The sequence below is a fragment of the Xenopus laevis genome, chromosome 1S (assembly GCF_017654675.1).
Source record: "Xenopus laevis strain J_2021 chromosome 1S, Xenopus_laevis_v10.1, whole genome shotgun sequence".
In the NCBI taxonomy this organism is placed as follows: domain Eukaryota; kingdom Metazoa; phylum Chordata; class Amphibia; order Anura; family Pipidae; genus Xenopus; species Xenopus laevis.
In genome coordinates this window covers 15,477,807-15,496,553 of record NC_054372.1, presented here as the reverse complement: position 1 = coordinate 15,496,553, position 18,747 = coordinate 15,477,807, and the positions used below count along the sequence as shown (strand labels likewise).

The following is an 18,747-nucleotide window of genomic DNA, read 5'->3' as shown; positions in this document are numbered from 1 at the left end:
CTCTCCCTACTATACCTGCTATGCCACAGTCACACTCCCTTCCCAGAGACTATTATCCATTGTTACTATAGGCACCATCTCCCCCTACTATACCTGCTATCCCACAGTCACACTCCCTTCCCAGAGACTATTATCCACTGTTACTATAGGCACCATCTCTCCCCTACTATACCTGCTATCCCCCAGTCACACTCCCTTCCCAGAGACTATTATCCACTGTTACTATAGACACCATCTCTCCCTACTATACCTGCTATCCCACAGTCACACTCCCTTCCCAGAGACTATTATCCCACTGTTACTATAGGCACCATCTCTCCCTACTATACCTGCTATCCCACAGTCACACTCCCTTCCCAGAGACTATTATCCCACTGTTACTATAGGCACCATCTCTCCCTACTATACCTGCTATCCCACAGTCACACTCCCTTCCCAGAGACTATTATCCACTGTTACTATAGGCACCATCTCTCCCTACTATACCTGCTATCCCACAGTCACACTCCCTTCCCAGAGACTATTATCCCACTGTTACTATAGGCACCATCTCTCCCTACTATACCTGCTATCCCACAGTCACACTCCCTTCCCAGAGACTATTATCCCACTGTTACTATAGACACCATCTCTCCCCACTATACCTGCTATCCCACAATCACACTCCCTTCCCAGAGACTATTATCCACTGTTACTATAGGCACCATCTCGCCCTACTATACCTGCTATCGCAGTATAGTCATATGGTTATTTTATGATGATTTATGTTCTGTGGGACCCTGTAGAACAATATGTGTAACATGAAGTATGTATCTTGGTCTGGTTTTGCTCTGTGACACTTTAGGAAATTCATTAACCCTTGGTGCCTCTGAACACACCAGGGCTTGCTATTTCCAGGATAGATTACGTTATTACTTGAAATCAAATGTCATGAAAGTGAATAGAATCAAATTTTTATCAGCAAAGGCTAAGGTTCATTTGTTGAAATGCTGATGTGAAAACTGGCCTTGCCAGCTTTATGTCCATGACAATAATCCCTAAACAACAGCAACATTGGCTTATAGGCACTCAAAGGATCCAGAAGGATTACAAAAAAGTAAAATAAAAGAAATCTTTATTTAATGGGCATGTAAAGTCTAAAATAAAATAAGGCTAGAAATGCTGTATTTTGTTTACTAAATATAAACATGAACTCACTGCACCACAAGCCTAATCAAACAAATAATTTATGCTTTCAAAGTTGGCTACAGGGGGTCACCATCTTGTAACTTTGTTATACATCTTTGCAAGACTAAGACTGTGCACATGCTCAGTGTGGTCTGGGCTGCTTAGGGATCATCATAAACAAAGCTGCTTGAGTTCTGCATGGCTGGGAAGTAAGGCGGGGGCTCCCCCTGCTGTTCATAAGTATGATTGTTTCCCTGCTCAGCAGTTAGGGACCGTCTGACAATTCCTATCCACAGCAGTAAATGAAGGAGAAGAGAATTTCACTGCATACAGTCAGGTTTCTTATAAAAACGACACACTTTTTTTTTTTTTACACAAGTATATTGGAGATAGGTTTCTTTTTCAATAAAGAAAGTAAAAATGAGATTTTATTTTTTCCCTTTACATGCCCTTTAAAGCTACATTAAAATTACCATCTTCAAAAATGTCCAACGCATTTTGTGTCAAGTGCTCATAGGACATGAAATGCGTTGGGCATTTTTGGAGAAGGTAATTTTAATTTTGCTTTGAATAAAAAAAAAAATTCTGCTTTTTGTGACCCTTGCGGGTCCTTCAAGTGCCTAAAAGCCCATGTTTGCTGTTGTTTAGAAATGATCGCTCCCTATGATGAAGATTTAGGCCTTGAGCACCTGAACCACCTTTTCTACTCGATGAGTGTTCATACAGTTGGTCTTTTATGTTCCTAGGAAATTACCCCTGATGTAGTATCCTTATCATAAAAGAACGAATATAGCTTAGTAATATGACAAACTTATATCATTATGAAATTTAATTTTGAGCGATTCTGTCCTTTCGGTGCATTTTCATCTCCGGTCATAATTTTCTTCCTCTGTCTATTAAACAAATAAATTTAGAGGCATCCAGAGCCGGGAACTTTGCAAATCGAATTCATTTACATACGGGCTCTCATTATTAATTTTATAGACGTGCATATTAAAAAAGAATTACAGCTGAATTTTAATTGCATTCTGCTTGTGGATATATTTATATAGAGAGTAAATACCCCCGCCCATTCTCTTTCCTATGTGCCCTGGCAACTTTCATTTTATGACTGAAAGACTGGGGTGTTCTGGACTTATATTTGCGATCTAATCTTTTATTCATTCTGCAACATTAATTACACACCACTTTCTTTTATTCTGAGCCCTATGCTCTTTTTTTTCATTATTCAGTTGAAAAATTGGTAGAGAATACAGGAAATGGAAGCGGAATACATTTCTCTAGCCTGGGTAGTAAAGTAATTACTTTCTACGGCGGTTAATTATTGTAGCTCCCAGTCATTGTTCAGTCGGAAAGGAGGCCGCATGGGGTTTTATGTCATCAGCGCTCTTCCCCTATAAGCTTCCAAATGACTTACCTAACAGCATTAGCTCGCTCCATGCCAACAGAGGTGATACTGAAAAAGAAAGAAAGAAAGTTTAAATTATCACTTTAGGAATGATTTTTTGCAAAATATGAACGAAAACACAACATTCCTGCTTAATGGCCCCAGTGTTAGGTTGAGCATTCATAGCCATTAGTTTTTTAATATAATGTGACATACAGAGCGCAAGGACACATCTCATTCAACTGTATCCAAAACCTCCATGTCATGTGAGCTCTGGACAATCAATGCAGCAAATATTTGCTCAAAGAGGATGCACTTTTGTCATTTTTTAAATAAGAAAATTAGACAACTGATGCAGACTGTTCCCCGCCATATATTTTGCATAGAATTTGGTACTTGATTGAATCCTTGATGGAAGTATTTACTGCATCTCTAACAGCTATTAGACAGGGACTGAAGTTCATCAAACTGCCACTTTGAGTATAGTTGTTACCTGGCTGTTACTGTATTTCAATGGCATAGTCATTAAAATAAGGCTGTGGCCAGTATTACTAACTTACCTGCCTGTTAATTTGTAATATCACTTGTTCCACCCCTAAAGCCTGCTAAAATCTTACCTTTTGCCTTCAGATCTCTCCAATTCTGTTCTGCTGACTGCCAGTTGGAAGAATAGCTCCACCCAAAATGTCATCAACCTGTCCAGTTATTTCACTGCATTACCCCCTTGTGCCATCAGCCTTCCCCATTAAGCCCTAGTTGGTATTCGACAATTGAAAAGTTGACAACCCCCAACTAGTGTTAATATATTGAACACCCCCCAGAGAGGCAAATCTCTAATTTTGTGGCATAAGCCAGTGAAAATTAAAAAAAAAACACACTGATCTGGGGTACTTCTTTTCTTGGGTACATGTGCCTCCATCCACTTCCCAAGTGTCCCCTGTACCACCATGGACAGTTGTATGTGCAGTATATCAAACTCACTATGAATGCTCTTGCCCAGGGTGGTATAGGGGATACTTGGGAAATGGATCCAACATGGTGGTGCATCACCCTAGAAGAAAGCAAATAGGGTTGGTGCAATCTTTATGGAAGGCTCAAACATCTTTATCGAAGACACAAGGTTTTCTATTGGCGTCACTGGGATTCCCCAATAAATTGGTCTCCCTGCGTGTTTTAGTTCTCCTATACAGTAATCACTTTCTCTTTAGGGTAATAATTATGTATAGAAAAGTAAAATTCGTTTTTAGAAACATTACCCCTTTACAACTGAATTCTGACATCCTATTTGGTGACAATATTACTACCCCCAGACAATTAGACAAAACATCACGTGGGAAAAAAGCCCTGGGAGTCGCTTAGAAAACAAGACCCTTTTGTGGTCCATGCGATGATGGAGCATTATATGGTGGCACAAAGGAGAACTGGTGCACAAGTACGAGTTCTACCCAGAAAATAATATTTATTTCCTTAATAATAATTATATCCACAACTATCTTTCTTCCCAAGAGCTTTCTGAAACAATGACCTTTACAAAGTAGTTTGGCACGGCTGATCTTATTCTTAAACAGTTATAAAGGGCACGGATAACGTACTTTGTATACATAGTTATAGAAAGTGAAAAGCAATAAGTTACACATAAGGGCTATTGGGTCAAATATAAAGGTATGTAATAGAATTAGGAAGAAGGGTCTCCATAAGGTAAAATGTTTACTCACCACATGGGAGAAGTGGCCCAGATGCACCGCCCTGAGCTCTTAGCATTGGGAGCGGACAACCATAAATGAATTTGGAGCAGGCACTCAAATAAAGGCAATCTTAAATCAAATAGTTGAAGTAAATTAAAAAGTTTTATTGATGTTCTCTGCCTTACGAATTTTGTGTTACAAACACTTAATCATAGTCTGAATGTACAGGGCTTAAACACCAGTATTTAAACAAGTGTGCTCCAATCAAAACACAGCATCAATTATTGAGTGATCCAATCCCTGAATACACCACAAAAAGCAAACCCCTATGTCCAATTATATCAGGTGTAGGTACTATTCAGAATGAAGAGATACATCCAGCTTTCAGTGGGTGCCATTTTGGTTCACCTCTAGTGGATATGTTCAAAAAGATGTAGATATTAAAGAGATACATCCACTTTTAATACAGTGCCATTTGTGTGCACTTTTTTGGGTGACATTTTGGTACACCTCAAATAAAGTTTGAGTGCTGGAAATCGAAATGAGGGCCATTTTGATGCACCTTTAGCAGGTGCCATGTTTACACCCCTTATTAGGAATAATTAAATCAGATTAAATACAAATAAAATACATGGAACCTGGATATAAAGGATTACTACATCCTTTATTGACTTGGGGTAGGTGTGACCATATTATATACACCTCAGTACAAAAAAGAGACTATAAATAGAAATATACATAGTATACATACACCTTACATAGATAGATACAAAGAACCAATACAAATTGAATGGCTTTTAAGCGACATTAGTCACTATGATAAAGATATGAATGGAAAATAAGCTACAAGAACAAGTTAGTATAAAAATACAGATAAAAACACATTAGATAAATTAGGGGGTTTAGTAGGTCTAGATATACAGATGAAGCCACTTGGATTTGTGAGTTAAATGCGTCATGAGGATTAATTGAAGAAACTGTGTTATCTAAAGTCATCTTAACTCATTTAATGCATTTAACCTTTTCATTAGCACACCAAAGCACCATTGTTCACAAAGGGGATTGCTTTAATCAGATGGGATGCTGTGACACAATTTTCTGTGTTAAAAGGGGGTAGGTGGGATATCTGGATTTAGTTATTCTGTGTCAAACACACAAACCAAATTGGCTGCTAGTGAATTTGCACCGTTTTGGTTCGCCGAAAAATTTGCGAAATTCGCAAAATGGCTTAAAATTCGCGAAACGGCACTTCGTTTTTGACGCCAGCGCCCGTTTTTGACGCCGGTGTCCGTTTTTTCTGCCGAAAATTTTTTTTGAGCCGTTTTGGTTTGCCGAAAAATTTGCGAAATTCGCAAAATGGCTTAAAATTCGCGAAACGGCGCTTCGTTTTTGACGCCAGCGCCCGTTTTTGACGCCGGGGTACGTTTTTTCTGCCGAAATTTTTTTTTTATTCGCTGTCGGCGAATTGCGCAAATTCACCACGAATTTGCGCCTGGCGAATAAATACACCCATCACTATTAGGTGCATCTGTATACCCAAAGCTAAAGAAAAACAGTTGTCTCTATCCTAAGGCTAGATGGATCAAGAATTATTTAATGAGTAAAAAATCAAATCAAAAATAACAAGTCGCTTCATAATCATTATTAAGTCCATTGGGGGACCTATTAGTATCCATTTGGTTCCTAGAATTATATTTCTTTGATTCTGTCCCCTCCTCTTTGGTCTGGTATAAGCCTTTGAATACCTTGTATAGAAAAGTATCCTAGATTCTGCCCTGTCATTCACTCCTCATATCCAGTCACTTATTAAATCACTTCCACCTAAGGAACATATCCAAAATATGATCATTTATCACCCAAGACACTGCCAAAAATTCTTATTCACTCTCTCATCATATCGCGTCTAGACTACTGTAACTCTCTTTTAATTGGCCTCCCCCTCCAGAGACTGTCACCTCTCCAGTCCATAATGAACACTGCTGCGAGGCTCATACACCTCAGCAACCGCTCCTCCTCTGCCTCGCCATTCTGTCAATCCCTGCACTGGCTTCCGTTACCTTTCAGAATCAAATTCAAATTAATGACACTGACTTTCAAAGCACTTCATAACTCTGCCCCACCCTACATTTCTGAACTCATCTCTATATACTCACCCAATCGCTTACTACCCTCCTCTACTGACCTGCTACTCAACTCTTCTCTCATTACCTCCTCACATGCTCGCATCAAGACTTTGCAAGGGCTGCACCCCTCCTCTGGAACGCTCTCCCACGGTCTGTCCGACTTTCTCCCAACCTTTCTGCTTTCAAGAAATCTCTGAAAACGCACTTCTTTCGAGAAGCCTACCCTCACTCTGCTTAACTACCAAACGCAACACCACATACAACACCACATTTCTCACCCACTTACTTCGATCTTGCCCACTCCCACACCTTGTGTATTACTCCCTTCCCTTTAGACTGTATGCCTATGCATAGGGCCTTCCTCACCTTTTTGTACCTGTATTGATTGTGATGTTTGTTACTCCATATATTCTATATATGTAATTCATTTGATGTAGTTGTATAATCAGATTTACTTTACAGTGCTACGCAATATGTTGGCGCTATATAAATACATGTTAATAATAATAAAATAATAATAAAAAGTAATCAAGTTCTCCAGAGACGCAGTTGGACGCAAAATGTATGGCTACATTCGTTACAGTTTTGTTTTTAATGTTGCTAATGTGTTCTCTTGCTCTATAAAGGTATGACTGATCATGTACATTGAACATTCCTTTGCTAAATCCATTTTCATAAAGGTGCACCTTGGTGAAGCTCTACATGCAGCAATGCACGTGTTCACCAAATCTCTGTTCTTCTCTACTGTAGGGATAGCGATTGACCACTAGTGTTGCCATGGCTACAGTACGGCAGGTTTTTGTTGCATGCATGCCTATAGTCACACAAAAGAAGTGCTCTTGTCACATTTAAGTAATGCCCTTATGAAAGGGATTTGAAGAAAACCTTTTTCCCCTTACCAACTCCATTTCAATTGTATGCACAGAGAAGACTTTAAATGAATTACTAACCCAATCTCCTGTAAAATATTTACTGTTCAATTGGATACACTGGAGGTAACGCTGATACTGAATTACAGAATGTAATTCTGCGTAATCTGTTTGTAATCCCTCTGACCTTTGATGACTTTTCATTTATAATCATTCAAACTCTTGTCTGGGGATTACAGATACTGTATCTGGTACATTCTATAAAATGTGAAATCGTTTTGCAGGTCACTCCCCCCCAATGAGTGCATGTTTCATAATGAAAGGGCTGCTATACTTCTAAACTGTCCTGTTCAATTATGCTTAGGAGTGATGTGTGGGCTGACCCAATACCTGCAGGATCCACGGGTCAGGCAGGTTCAGGTCGACCTCGCTATGTCATGAGTGGGTCCGGGTTGAGCTTTTCTGCCTGCTCTCCCCACCCGCGAACTTACAATGCAGGCTTCTGGTTTTATAGGAATGTACATGCCCCTTTGCAATGTCATATGTAGAGCTCTATAAGCAGAGGGCGGAAGCTGGGTGCTGGCGAATGCGGGTCGGGTTTTTCTCAACCCGCACATCACTAATTCTTTGTACCAGAGACAACAAGGATCTAAAAGGGACACCACTGTTGCTATTAATTAAAGGCACTTGTGCCCAAGCACACTCCTTGTACTTCGTCATTGTTGCAGAAAACACCATTGTGTCCGTTCTGCTGCTTCTGCTGAATGGTGCTCAAGTGCACCTATTGTGACAAGGGGAGCCTGGAAAAACCTACACCCTGAAAGTGTTGGCTTTAACTTGCCTCCAATGCGCAGTTGCATTTATTTTGATGCATTGGGTGCAACTCCGCTCGAGCCACAATTCTTTTGTTATTCTGGAAAAAACAAAATCTGCATTGTGTGTTTTGTACTGTACATTGAACTTGTGGTTGGTTGTAAATGAACCTTAACAGGTCTCTAAAGCACCCCTTAAATAGGTGGACATCAACCAGATAAATGCCAAGAGATTAAGGACAATGAGGTCCAAATTGACTGATGTCAAGTTTATTGGCTGAAATGATATGGAGTAATCTATTCTTGGGCTAGCATTGCCCTTGTGATTGGTTGAAGATATCTGTGCATATTTGAAAGGAAGGGTTTGTATCACCCACTTCCCATCCCCTGCACTGTAGTTCTTTCTAGTTCTCTCTCTTCAGTTGTGAACCGGCCATTTACTTCAATAATGTTGATGTACCTGATCACTAGAACTAGACTTCATGTCAAGACCCCTCATAGGTGACATGGGGGTGACACAAAGCTTTCAATGAGTCCACACATGACTTGTTTTGAGTGGGTTCAGGCAGAGGATGTTTGGTCTTTATGGTGCTGTAACACTAGTCTAACCTGTGTGTAAAGTGGGTGACCCCTTATAGCCACACCTAAAGTCCCATGTGGCTAGAACTTCCCACCTCCTCATGATTTTAACTTTGCTTCTTCTTTGATTACTAATGTTTAGTAGTTTTAGTTTGTGTGTAGATGTAATTGCCGTTGAACTGCTGGACTCCTGAACCTGACGTCAGCTAACATAATGGACCTGCTGACAACTGAGTGGAGAACAGAATGAGATAAACAAATACTGCTTTCAATAGCAATTCAATTGTAATTAATGCATATTGGAAAGTGGCTTAGAATTACATTTCCATATTTCTTGAGTGGAGATTTTCTTACAAAACTGTTCTTTCTGTAATGTGGAGTGTGTTAGCCCTTCTTGCAAATGTGTTTTAGAGTAGTGGTACCTATTGTGTTTAGTCACTTTGTGTTTTAGTAATAACACAGCAATGAAATGCCTTTTGTACCAATGCCCTTGCCAATAAACAGCAATGTCTTATGTATCTGCTTGTTTCTGATGGCTAACATTATCTTTGCGTGGTTTCAGGTCTGTTGCAGGAGTTGATACCGACCCTGATGTGGTTCATATGGAAGTTCAAGACCTTGATGGAGGTACACCAGGTATTTTTATTTATCATTAGTGTAATGTTGTATCATTATTTCTTTGTGTATCGTTTACCCTGTCCCTAAGAAATTCAGTCATTCTCTATTAATATTTGTATTATTCCACTCTGTATTCATGAGTCTGCATAATGAAGACTTATGTATGAACATGAGAAGTTTGAAAGAAAGGGGAAGGTTCCATATGCCTGGAGGACCAATGAGGGCAGTTGGAAGATACTTAGGGGCAAATTCACTAAGCGCCGAACGCTAGCGTTAATTCGCTAGCGTTGGGCATTTTCGTTACTTCGCAAATTCACTAACGAACGATGGCGTAGATTCGCTAGTGTTACTTCGCACCCTTACGCCTGGCGAATTTTCACTACGGACATAACTACGCAAATTCACTAACGCGCGCAGTATACTGAACGCTACCTTTTACGCTAGACTTCCTTCGCCACCTCAGACCAGGCGAAGCGCAATAGAGTAGATAGGGATTGCTTCAAAAAAAGTCAAAATTTTTTCTAAGTCCCAAAAAACGCTGGCGTGTTTTCTACATTATGGGTGATAGGCTGAAAAAGATTGAAATTTTTTTTGGGGCTCCCCTCCATCCCCCCTACATTTCCTGACTCATGGCAACTTACCTAGACAGTGGGCACATGTGTAGGGCAAAATAAAATTTTTATTTGATGTTTTGAAGGTTTCCCAGGCATTTGTAGTGCTGATACGTATTCCTCCATTGAAATTTGAATTTGGCGCCGTATGCAAATTAGCCTTCGCTAGCATAACTTCGCTTCACTTAGCGAATCAACGCTAGCGCAACTTCGCAATCTTACGCTACCCCTGTGTGCAACTTCGGATTTTAGTGAATTTGCGGAGCGCTGGCGAAACTACGCCTGGCGAAGTGTGGCGAAGTGCGGCGAAGCGCGTCGAAGTTGCGCCTGGCGCAACTACGAATGTTAGTGAATTTGCCCCTTAGAGAGAGACATGGGTGGGTTTGTTATAAGGTTATTATAGAGAAGTTACTTTGCCAGTGACAGCAATTTAAATTGAAGCGGGAGTCAGTAGAAATGATTGACTAGACACAAGCTCTTCCAAAATGACCAAACCTTTTGGTTGACTATAAAACTGTTCTGTTTGGGTTGGATCTAGTTATGGGCGCATTTATTCGGCAGGTGTGAATTCTCTGTGAATTCCGATCAATTGTCGCCGGCATCAAAGGTTCTGTTTCGCAAATTTTGTGGCCATTTTGCAGATTTCACGGGCAATTTGCGAATTACGTGGCAAATCGAAATGGGACAAATTCGCCCATCACTAGTTGGATCCATCAATCAGTTTGGATGTGGAATAAACACCCATAGAAAATTAGGGTTTAATCACGGAACCTTCAGGCATGAGACAGCGTGTCCAGCATCCCCAGCCACCTTGAAAGCCCCTTTTTTACAGCTCCTTCAAGAAGTACAGTATGGTCAGTTTTATAACCTTAAATTTATGACATTATCTAAAATTCCAGCATTACATGCTATCACTACAATTCTACAATATAGAATTGTGTTAATAAAAGACATTTGCCTGGGTATAACCCATTCATTGCAGATGTCAGTCTTAAGTCTTTGGTAGATTGTCCTTTTATAAGACAATATGTCAGTAATGCTTTTTGAGATAATGGACTTTGTTTAGTTCTAGGTTTCCACATAGATTTCAGGGGGTTTATAAAGAGAGAGGGGGTCAAACAAACAACATTTTTACTCTTCAAATTGGATCCGACCCAATATGTGAATGCCCTCCAGGAGAGTACAAGAAGGTTAATCCTCTAACTGGGAGATGTTTTTATTGATGGAAATACCCAAGGAAATACATATATTTTATTTTATCTCTGGAAAGGATGCAGCTCCTATGCATATTAATTAATAAAAATATGCTACTTAATAAGTCTCTCTGTGTGGAATACAACAAAAGCAAACCCTAAAGAGATATTGCCTTGAAGAACCATCTTTAGAGCAGCAAGGAAAGGGAACGTTACTATTAGAAGTTATTATTAGTGTACAGTATGTGCTTTTGTGCAAGCCCAGTTGTGTGTATGTGTGTGTGTGGCCCCTATGTGTGGGACTGAAGCAAATCCACATTTCCCTGGAGAAAGCAGCCGACACAGATGCATTCACAATTAAGAACTACTGTAAATCCCCTTAAGGTGGCCATAGACGCAAAGATCCTATCATACGAATTGAGGATTCGTACGATTTTCGGACCATGTGTGGAGAGTCACAACATTTTTCTTCCTGTGGAGATCGGTCGTTTGGTCGATCGGACAGGTTTGATTTTGTCCCGACCGTCCCATCAGAGCCCATTGCGCTCTCTTCGTAATCCGATTGTTCGGCCATAGGGCCAAACATTCAGATTACCCCCTATATAGCCATGCCCGTTAGTGGCATATCGGGGAAAGATCGGCTTGTTTGGCGATGCCACCAAACGAGCAGATCTTTGCGTCTATGGCCACCTTAAGCCTACAAACACTGTTGCTATTCTAGATTTAGCCGTAATGTGTGTGTGTGTATAAGAATAAATCCCTGCAGATGTCTATTTGAACAATTATCTATTTTTGGTTGTAAAATTAGACATTTACATTTATAATATATGTCAAAATCTGAACGACACATAAATATGTTGGTAAAAATACAGTGTAAGGAATCCAATGCTCTGGCTACGAAAATCTGCAGGAGGAAACTACTTTGAATTGCATACGGCGGATTATCCACGGAATGACAGATACACGACTTTAATGAGAATTCCTTTTGATTAACTGGGACATATTCATGTGTTGTAGCTCAAAGTAACTGCTTTTGTATGAGCACTGTGTTCAGTAGGGTGGGTCCAAGCAGGCCTGAAACCCTCTTCCCACTTGCAGGTTCCCGGAGAGCACAAGATGTTTGCAGAGAAGTCAGGAAACGTCATTGCTCAAAGGGCAATGTATAGTAAGGGTGTATAGTAGGGTTGAAGAAGCTGTATGGCAACATGACATCAATATCACCATCTCCAGCTGTTGTTGGCAACAATTGGGTGCAATCTTGCCTTATTTTATCCAACAGTGCTAGTAACATTGGTTAAAGAGCCCTATAATCATGTTCTGAGACTGACTGGTAATAACAATAACAAACAAGGGAAAGTTGTGCTCACCACTCATTTTTAAAAACATTAAGCAGAGGTGCAATGAGGTTGTGACCACATAATTCACACACAAATACAAGAGATCCTCTACCTTCCCCTTTAAACAAAACAGTGATTGTTTGTTCATATATTGCAATATATTTAAGCTGGCCAACTACATCAACTAGTTGTGGTGAGCACAACTTTCCCTTGTTTGTTATAGTTATACAGGAGCAGTGACCAGCTCCATGTTGTAGCTCCCACCCTTCCCAGCTATAGTCAGGTGATCCCACTGGTGTCTAATAAAAGGGCAGCCAAGTTTGGGAGTTTTACTTTGAAAGCAGCTAGTAAGTTGCAGGTAAAACTTAGTCCCTTTGTAAAATGTATAATTAAGCAATTTAATTAAAAATTGAGTGTAGGACTGGCCAGATATAGGAAGACTTTGACGTAGTTGGCCAGCTTAAATATATTGCAATATATGGACAAACAATCCCTGTGTTGTTTAAAGGGTAAGGCATTTTTTAGTAGCAGTATGCACAAAATGTCTCTGTCTTAAATATATTGATAATGGGTTGAGTGCTGAGGACTCTTGTATTTGTCTATGGTAATAACAATATGTGACTTGACTGATTCCAGCAGGTCATCAATATAAAATATACAATGAGCTGTGGGCACAGAAGTGCTATATAAATAAAGTTTCAAACACCTGTAAGGCCTCGTAAAACTGAATGACCACATTTGAGCCATTGTAGACACCAGTTTAATGCACTTATCCTAACTCAGCCTTCACCACACGCCAGCACAGTAAAATTATCTTTAGTCTGCATCCTAAACCCGCACAAGAAAATGCGTCCAAATTTTTTCTTTCTTGAAAACTTGACAGTATATGTAATTTATAAAATGTATATTTTTTATTTACAAATTAATTAATAATAGTTGGACTATTGGGCCATAATTCCTAGATAAGGGGGGTCTTTCCCTAACTGTACCTTAATATTATTTCTTACAACCAATATTTTTTTCCGACAATACAGCAATATGATAACTTGTTTAACATCTAGTGCAAGGGACTGTATATTAATGCAAATAATAAATACATACGATGCCTTTTAAGTAGACTAGCTTCTATTTACCAACATATATCATCTATCTATCTATCTATCATCTATCTATCTATCATCTATCTATCTATCTATCTATCTATCTATCTATCTATCTATCTATCTATCTATCTATCTATCATCTATCTATCTATCTATCTATCTATCTGTCTGTCTGTCTGTCTATAATCTATCATCTATCTATCTATCTATCTATCTATCTATCTATCTATCTATCTATCTATCTATCTATCTATCATCTATCTATCTATCTATCTATCTATCATCTATCTATCTATCTATCATCTATCTATCTATCTATCTATCTATCTATCTATCATCTATCTATCTATCTATCATCTGTCTGTCTGTCTGTCTATAATCTATCATCTATCTATCTATCTATCTATCTATCTATCTATCTATCTATCTATCTATCTATCTATTATCTATCTATCTATCTATCTATCTATCTATCATCTATCTATCTATCTATCATCTATCTATCTATCTATCTATCTATCTATCTATCTATCTATCTATCTATCTATCTATCTATCTATCTATCTATCTATCCATCTATCTATCTATCTATCTATCAATTATCTCTCTCTCTCTCTCTCTCTCTCTCTCTCTCACTCTCTCTATCTCACTCTCTCTATCTATCTATCTATCTATCTATCTATCTATCTATCATCTATCTATCTATCTATCTATCTATCTATCTATCTATCTATCTGTCTGTCTGTCTGTTTATCTATCATCTATCTACCTATCTATCTATCTATCTATCTATCTATCTATCTATCTGTCTGTCTGTCTGTCTGTCTGTCTGTCTGTTTATCTATCATCTATCTATCTATCTATCTATCTATCTATCTATCTATCTATCTATCTATCTATCTATCTATCTATCATCTATCATCTGTCTGTCTGTCTGTCTGTCCGTCTGTCCGTCTGTCTATCTATCATCTATCCAATCAACTGTAGTAGCAAGACAAACACCTAGCTCAAGAAATGATGTTACTGTCTTCAGCCCTCACCACCAGGTTAACAATACCAATCTTCAATAGTGATGGCTGAAAATTTAGCGAATTTCGCTGGAAAATGCGCTGGTGTCCAAAATAAATGGACGCTGGCGAATTTTCGCTGCGGTTTCACAAATTTATTTGCCGGTGGCGAATCGCGGGAATTTGCCCATCACTAATCTTCAACAGAAAGAATCCAGTTAAGTTGCCTTTTTACTGTCCATTGCAAGAATGAGCCGACCAATCAAAAGTACACCTGTGGGTTGTTAGCAGGCCATGGTAAAACAATAATGAGTGGATTTATGTTTGCTTTAGAAAATGACTTATCCTGCATCTGTACTGTGTGCTCAAACATCCATAAAACAAGATACAAATAATAAAAGTGGCAGCCCACTCCTATCAGACCATATTTAAAAATGTGCTTCAAACACTAATAAAAAGATGTGACCAAAAAAAAAAAAAATCAAGGGAATTTCAGAAATAACCACATGAGTCAAATTCTATATTTAACAGTCATTGTTCATTAGCTTGGCTGGAATATATAGTTGTAGCAGTGTTTAAACAGAAGAGGGTTATATTAAGATATACAGCGCAGCGTGCGCACAGCATCATAAACGGAGAGTCTGAGATGGCGTAAAGTCGCTTTTTCTTTCAATTCTTTCCATAAAAGATATTGAATGTTTCCACTATTGATCTTCCTCTGCAGGTTATCGGTACGTGACGTGCCCCATTCACAATTGTTCTAACAACACATTTGCATTTCAATTCACTGGAATCATTGATCGGGATTCTCTCACTGTACAGGACGATTACATCTTCCTCAAGGTAAAGTGGGATAGTGCTCACAAAGCAATGGAGAAAAATGCTGAGAATAATGCTGCCCCCATGCCAGGCCATTGTATTTGTGTATTGTTTGTTCTGTTTTTAAGTAAATACCCATTTAACCCAAGCAAGGTGCATACAATTAGTAATGGCTAATTTGTAGCCCGCATTAAAGAGGTGTCCACATTTACTTTACATTGACATATTTACCCACACCAATCTGGGACTTAGCCTCTAAATGCAAATAAAAAATACTAGATAACCAAGGCCATACGAATAGTATTAAAAAGCAATATTTATTATCACCATGCCAAAATTGCTAAAACCATTTAAAATAAGCAGCGCTGCTTGGGGGGTGGGGATCCCATTATCCCTATTTTTTCTCACTATTAGATACAATGCAGTAAGAGGGGCTACGTGCACGCTATTATTGGAAGCCTCCAATTATTTCAGTTATAACAAACTTTTGATCAGGTGCACGGGACATCAATCTGGATAGATCCGTAATTAAATGTTCATGAGAAGAGGAGAGCGATACTGTTTTTTAAGTAGTCAAATCCCTGAACCCTCAAAATGCAAGAAAAATGCAAAATGACTCGATGGGGCAGAATTACCTAGGGTCAAATATCGAGGGTTAATTAACTCTCAATATTCGACTGTTAAATGTAAATCCTTCGACTTCGAATATCGAAGTCGAAGGATCTACTGCAAATAGTTCGATCGAACGATTAAATCCTTCGAATCGTTAGGTTCGAAGGATTTGAATCCATCGATTGAAAGATTTTTCTTCGACCAAAAAAAGATTGCAAAGCCTATGGGGACCTTCCCCATAGGCTAACATTGACTTCAGTAGGTTTTAGGTGGCGAACTAGGGGGTTGAAGTTTTTTTAAAAAGACAGTACTTTGACTATCGAATGGTCGAATATTCGAACGATTTTTAGTTCGAATCGTTCAAGTCGAAGTCATAGTCGAAGGTCGAAGTAGCCAATTCAATGGTCGAAGTAGCCAAAAAAATTTGAAGTTTTTTTTTATTCTATTCCTTCACTCGAGCTAAGTAAATGGGCCCCGATGTGTGGTCTTCTCACCATTTACATTATTTTTTTTCTAGTTTTTAAGATATTAGCTGTTTTTGCACTGGTAATCTAGTAAATTTGAAACAACAGCACCACCTGCTGTTCATTTTGGCTATAATGGACAGATAATTATAGAAGTTAAATTAAAGTTAAATTTGGTAGGATGTAGAGAGTGAAATTCCCAGACAATTTGCAACTGGTTTTCGGTTTTCTTTTTTTTTTTTTTTTGAGTAGTAGTATTTGAGTTATTTCAGTTTTTATTTTTTTATTCAGCAGCTCTTGAGTTTTCCTCAATCTGGTTTCTAGGGTCCAATTACCGTAGCAACCATGCATTCATTTGAATATGAATAGGAGAGGCCTGAACAGAAATATGAGTAATAAAAGTAACAATAAGTTTGTAGCCTTACAGAGCATTTGTTTTTTTTAGATGTGACCCCTAGTGATGGGTGAATTCTTAAAATTCGTGAAACAGCGAAAATTCATGAAATGCGAAAGTCAATGGGCGTACGTTTAATTCTCTCTGGAATTGTCGCTGGTGAATTATAGCAACAAATTCACAAATGTATTTGCCGGCGGCGAAACCCGGAATTTTGCAGCAAATTTGTGCCTGCCGAATAAATTCGCCTATCACAAGTGACACCCAAAGCTGGAAAAGACTCAGAAAAAAAGGCAAATAATTAAACAATTATAAAAAAAATGAAGACCAACTGAAAAGTTGCATAGAATTGGCCATTCTGTAATATACTAAAACTTAAAGGTGAACCACCCCTTTAAGTTAGCAGAGGAAAGTCTTGTGATTTTACCCTGCGTAGAATTGACCAGAGAAATATTAGATTACTCTTCTATGTTCACCAACTTCATCTGAGTAGAACAGCATCACAACACATTCCTCTGCTCACTAACTTTATTCCTGATGACTAGACCCAGTCAGCCAGACTGAACAACAGGTTGCACTGCTGTTACACATTTGTTGTAAAAACTATTTCTGACCTGGGGCTTTTCAGATATGGGGTCTTTTCATAATTTGGATCTCCATACTTTAATGGGCAGATTTATCAAAGGTCGAATCAAAGCCAGCAGAGCGCCAAGAAATAGGGTGTCACATGTACAGCGTCTTCCCCAATAAATATATTTTGTCTAATTAAGTTTCCACAAGGTGCCCATCCACTTTCCCTCTAGAATGAACCTGCCGGTGACCAAGTAGAAAATATAAATCAAACCTGTCAGCGGCAGATAAGAGTAATTTATTTTGCTTGATGTTTCTCCTGTAGAGATGAGGGGCAACAGTGATTGATGGTTTAAATGGCTTCTCCTCTTTATGAACTGAACACTAAGCACATATGAGTGATTTATAGAAATTGAAGGTAAACATGGGTTCTTTGGCTGGATATAAATTTCCAATCCCTTCCAAGCTGACACAGGAGTAACCCTTTGCCTGCTGCTGGAAAGTGCTTCCCAAAAATGCCCTGATTCTTTGTGCAAAGCTGAGTGATATATATGCAGTGGTTTCCTGGCACTGTTATGGGAATGAATGCAATTATTAATCATGTCTGTCGTTGTATTTCAGTTTATGGCCTGCTCAAAAACAATGAATGACATGAATAAATATAATTATGCATTATATAATTTATATCAGAAAGATGGAGTCTTCTACTGTATCAAACCATCTAGGCCCCTTAACTTGTATATACAGTATAGTCACATACACTGGAGAACTAAATTAAATTAGGGGAACAGGTTTCAGTGCCCTCAGCCCTACCAGGAGGCAACATTAACTTAGTATGACTAGTTCTTCCTCTCCGTTTCTGTGCTGCCTGTGCTTTCATTTATAGAAAACAAGGGGAAACAAGAAAGCATTTACTATATATTTATCTAAATGTTATTTAACCCTAATTTGGTTACTGTCTCTTTAAATAGAAATAACCCTTGGCAATCTTGGCCCTGAGTCCCTTTTGTGTATGAAAAGTACTGGGAACTGGGATTTACAGCGCAGTGCCTCCACCTAGGGAACACTGAGGAGCACACCTCAGGGGGGTTCCACTAGGAAAAATAACACACACACACACACACACACACACACACACAGTTTGCAAATGAAACAGATTTATATAAAACAGTAGGCGAAGAACTTGGGCAATCTAATACACAACTGCACTAGGGACACGTGAGACCTACTTAACTCACTATTAGGTACCCAGTCCTTTTTATTATCAAAGTCCCAATCCTTTGGAAGGGGTTAATAACCACACAGTTGAGTTCAATTTAAATGTACCTTCCCCAGAGCTCTTATACCCCAGGTAGCGCTACCTTCCCAAAATTGCCTCTCCCTTTTGGAATTTAGCA

The 18,747-nt window shown here is 38.9% G+C and overlaps 1 protein-coding gene across 2 annotated transcripts in view; it reads left to right on the top strand.

Annotated features, from left to right (window-relative positions):
- Window positions 1-18,747, top strand: part of sorcs2.S (sortilin-related VPS10 domain containing receptor 2 S homeolog) — a 594,893-nt gene that overhangs the window by 494,426 nt on the left and 81,720 nt on the right. The window contains exons 6-7 of one of the 2 annotated variants that reach the window (XM_041579391.1): window positions 9,185-9,258; window positions 15,216-15,334. In XM_041579391.1, the coding sequence (XP_041435325.1) occupies window positions 9,185-9,258; window positions 15,216-15,334 (193 nt within the window). The remainder of the gene's footprint in view (window positions 1-9,184; window positions 9,259-15,215; window positions 15,335-18,747) is intronic. The other variant, XM_041579390.1, reaches the window with a different exon arrangement.